This window comes from Adiantum capillus-veneris, chromosome 12, assembly GCF_014529385.1.
Source record: "Adiantum capillus-veneris isolate H3 chromosome 12, ASM1452938v2, whole genome shotgun sequence".
Classification (NCBI taxonomy): domain Eukaryota; kingdom Viridiplantae; phylum Streptophyta; class Polypodiopsida; order Polypodiales; family Pteridaceae; genus Adiantum; species Adiantum capillus-veneris.
Window position 1 is genome coordinate 21613742 of NC_140942.1, and position 4279 is coordinate 21618020.

Genomic DNA, 4279 nt, shown 5'->3' on the forward strand with positions numbered 1-4279 from the left:
GAACACGGGAACAAGTGGGAGAGATTCCGCACGAGAAGACTAAGGTTGAGAAGAAGATATCAGCCGAGATAAAATACATTCCAAAAATCCGACAAAGATTTTGGAATCTTCACCTTACACACAAGGTGCCATCTGCAGTTATCAAACAAGGTCTACCAAATATTCAAGATCAAGAGAAGTTGTCGCGGGAGTCTCAAAAACGCGAGGGTTTTGTGAAGCTCCATTGGTTGCCTTTGTCAAAGTCAGAGCTAGATTCGGATTAACCTCCATCAGAAGTGATCATTCTTCTTGCGAGAACATTAGGGCTGAGCTTTGATACCGGTGTAATCACCCATCAGTCGGATGATCTGCTCGAATACACAAAAAATTTATAGCCAAAAGACTTGAACGGAACAAAAAAGATCACTCTTGCACTTTGTAGACGACATGAGAGAGGCATAGGTCTCCTCCAAAGAGTGTTGGCCCTCAAGTCGAACTCCCATGGCGTTATTTCTTTAGTAATCATCCAAAAGAGCTTACAACTGTGAGCGACCACGTGCTTGATTTGAGTTACAATTGGAGCACTGTCCACTTAGCCTTACAAAATCAACTTTAAAAAATCAATTCTAAGAGTACTAAAAAGTGATAGCTGGTCCCAAAAGCTTCAAAATCAACTGTTCTAAATAACTGGCACCCAGTTTTGCTGTCCCTTGTACAATTCCATTAACAGACAAACACTCAACTTGGGGTGCTGACAATGACAATTCAGGGCCAATCTCCTGTCTACAGGGGCATCCAGCTCCAAAATCTTCTCCATCTCCCTTCACTCTCCTGTTTTATTCAACTTTCAGTTATTTTGAAGTATTGAAGTGTATCAAGTCTTGCGGATTGTGGTAGTTCACCAGCTCATCTAATCTGAAAGTAGTCCGGGAAGTTGTTTTATTGACATCTCCACATGCTAAAAAAATATCCACTCTTCATATCTGTCCTGCTTAAAAAATGTGGATCCTTGCAACCTGTCAGGAATATCATCTATCCATGGAATGGGAAACAGCTTCTTAATGGTTATCTTGTTCAAAGCTCTGTAATCGAAGCACATGTCCCAAGATCCTTTGTTCCTCTGCACAAGCAAAACTGGTAAACACGGGGTGAAGAACTGAATTGGATCAACCCCTTCTCTAACAGATTATGGACTTGGTTCATGATCTTCTCTGACTGGGCAGCATTCAATTTGTAAGGGGGTTTTTTAGGTGGGAAACTGTCTGGAAGCAAGCCAACAATATGGTCTTAAGATCTTTTTGGAGGGAGTTCTCCAGGATATTGCTCTAAAGACCCTCGAGTATTTTTGCAAGAACCATAACCTATCCTTATTCAATGGTGAGAGATTAGTTGATTCATTATTAGAAGCTCCCTTGTTGATAAAATCAAGTAAGCAGAAAAATGTGCTCAATTAGAAACTGCCGAAGCAGATACAACAAGGACAGATTCTACCTTCAGTTTCACATCCAATACAAGGTCTTTTCCCCTTCTGACTGGGGAGTCTTATCATTGAACGGTTCTTGTGAGCCAAGGAATTCTCAGACATAAGCAAAGAATCAAACATGGAAAACATGCCAGACTGATTAAGTACTTTAAAACCGGTCAGCATGTGTATGTATTGCTGTAAGTTAAATGAATGCCTTCTCAAACTTTCAGGTGGCAGGCATGGGAACAAGGTTCATCAGTGAGCATTACATTCAAGCAAAAATGTAGAGTTTATGAGTGGCAAAGCCCATACCTCGCATCATTTAGTTGGAACTTCAGATCATCTCACTGAGAAGCAAACAATTTTCTGGGCAATCCGGTAAAAAACTATAGCATTACACATCCTTTTCCTCATCTACACAGTTCATGGAATCCTCACATTCTCCCAAGGCCACTTCCTTGAGAAGCTCTGCTGCCACGTGTACCTGACCAGCCTTTTTGAAACTAAGATAAAGGGATCTATAAAACCTAGCCTCCGGAATCAGCCCTTTGCTTTTCATCTTCTTGAAAAGTTCTAATGCATCACACAGTCTGCCCGTACAGCAGAGTGCACAGATGACTATATAGTATGTGCTTACGTCAGGTAAGCAACCTTTTTCCTCCATAAGATTCACCAACTGAAAGGCCTCCTCAAACTGCATCGCCCCACAATAGCCCTCTATTAATGGATTATAGGAGTTAATAACTGGGTCCAGACCTGTTTTGACCATTTCGTCAAAAACCCTTTTGGCCTCTGGAAGCTTTCCTGCCTTAGAGTAGCCATTGATCATCTCATTGTATGTTATCACTGTGGGTTTCATTCTACTTTGCCTCATTTCTTCCATGACAAGCTCAGCTTCCACCATCTTCCCAGACTTGCATAGGGCATCAACAACCATGTTGTAGGAGACAATATCAGGAGCATAACCTTTTTGCTCATGTTCCCTTAGAAAGTTGCTAAGCCTGTCAAAATTAGCAGCTTTACAGCAGCCAACAACCCATGAACTGTATGTCAAGCAATTTGGTACACATCCCCTTTGCATCATCCCTTCCAGTATTTCCTCTGCCTCCGACCAGTATCCAGATTTACACAATGTATCTATCAAGATGCTGTAGGTGTGTACACTTGGGTTGCAATACTGACACATTTTTGTTAGAAGTTTGTGAGCATCATTCGCCTTTCCATTCTTGCAAAGACTATCAATCATGGAATTGAAAGTGAAGGCATTTGGTGTACACAGCCCTTCCACAATAAGTTTTTCCAGAAGGTTCATGGCTTCGGGAAACCTGCGTGCCTTGCTTAGCCCACTGATAAGAGTGCTGAAAGTAACCACATTAGGAGTACAACCAGAATCCATCATTGTGGAAAAAAGCTCAAGGGCATTGTCTACCTTGTCACGTTCACACATTCCATGTAGCCAGGTGTTGTATGTTACAACATTAGGGAAAATTCCTCTCTCTTTCATAACACCCCACAACTTCTTGCATTCCTCAATGTTTCCTTTTAGACAGTATGCATTAAGCACTGCATTGTAAGTCACCACATCAGGAGAAACCCCCTCCTGTTGCATTCGGTCAAAAAATTGGAGAGCGCGTTCCACTTCTCCAACTTTTGATAACCCAACAATCAAAGCACAGTAAGTGAAAGCATCAGCAACAAGTTTATGTCTTTTGATGTCATCAAAATAAAGGAGCGCTTCATTGACTTTTTTGGCAGCAAGAAGCCCTGAAATTAATGTATTGAAAGTTATGATTGTAGGGATACAGCCCGCCTCCACCTGCATTTTGTTAAACAAACTGAAAGCGACCTCGATCTGATTCTCCTTCAGTGCAGCATCAATTGCACAATTGTAATGATACACGTCAAGAGTAAAACCAAAGGTAACAGGTGCCAGACTTAACAGGTCGAGCATGTGATCAATTAGGCCTGCCCAACCATACCCTCGAAGTACAATTGTGAGCTTCCGTCGTGTCATTTTGAAGTAGGGTCTGCCACATTGGTGCAAGTAAGAGAGTACATTTTTTATTCTTTTCTGCTCATGGGGCCAGAACTTGGAAATCGTGGAGATGACCGATCTATCAGGGTTGAGATTGGGGTTATGAGAAATGGCCCAAGCAAACAAGCGTAGCGCAGTTTTGGGCTCTGACTGCTGTTGGAGAAGAAGCGTCAGGTTGCGGGAGGAAAAAGGAGGGAGGTTAGCTTGTGAGAGAGCATCCTCGATGGAAGTGGACGGGTGGCGATGGCCTAACACAGAGCATGCATGAGTCACTTCGGCAGGAAGATCGCGTTCTGGCAGAGAAAATTGGAGGGGGTCGTAGCTCCGTAAGCGATCAACTAAGCTGCGTTTACTGCCACAGGCCGCTCTGGTAGCCATATGCCATGCGCCTGCCACTCACAGCATCACTGCAACAGCTGCTCAGGTCGCCCATTAGCATAGAGAAAGGAACCCACCATTAGAGTTCCGAAGGCCCGCGTCGAGGGGCGATACAGTTCACCATTAACGACGGCTGCCTGAGCTCGGGCAGAATGGACTTAGCAAATTACGTATGGCCGATGAGCACACAAATATTGGTAGATGTCTCCTACTACGACATCCTAGCCTACTCGACTAATCAAACATGTGAGTATGTGTGTAGGCGTGTATGTATATGTGTATGTGTGTCTGTGTGTGCGCGCGTTTATCTCCATAGGACACACATCCCATTCTCTCTATCCCTCCCTTGTTGGCATCCCCCCCCACACCCCTCTCTCTATCTGGCCTAAGAGAGAGAGAGAGAGAGAGAGAGAGAGAGAGAG

The 4279-nt window shown here is 43.6% G+C and overlaps 1 protein-coding gene across 2 annotated transcripts; it reads right to left on the reverse strand.

Annotated features, from left to right (window-relative positions):
* Positions 1–444: 444 nt before the first annotated feature.
* Positions 445–4057, reverse strand: LOC147445441 (uncharacterized). Of its 2 annotated transcripts, XM_086524955.1 has the most exons (3): positions 1883–4057; positions 1757–1787; positions 445–1099 (listed from the first exon to the last, which is right to left on the reverse strand). In XM_086524955.1, the coding sequence occupies exons 1-3, from the start codon at positions 3855–3857 to the stop codon at positions 1054–1056; spliced, it is 2052 nt and encodes a 683-aa protein (XP_086381081.1). In that variant the 5' UTR covers positions 3858–4057; the 3' UTR covers positions 445–1053. The 2 variants fall into 2 exon arrangements, 1 of the variants encoding a protein (XP_086381081.1); XR_015189776.1 differs by having other exon boundaries at positions 445–1340; positions 1757–4055.
* Between the last annotated feature and the right edge of the window lie 222 nt (positions 4058–4279).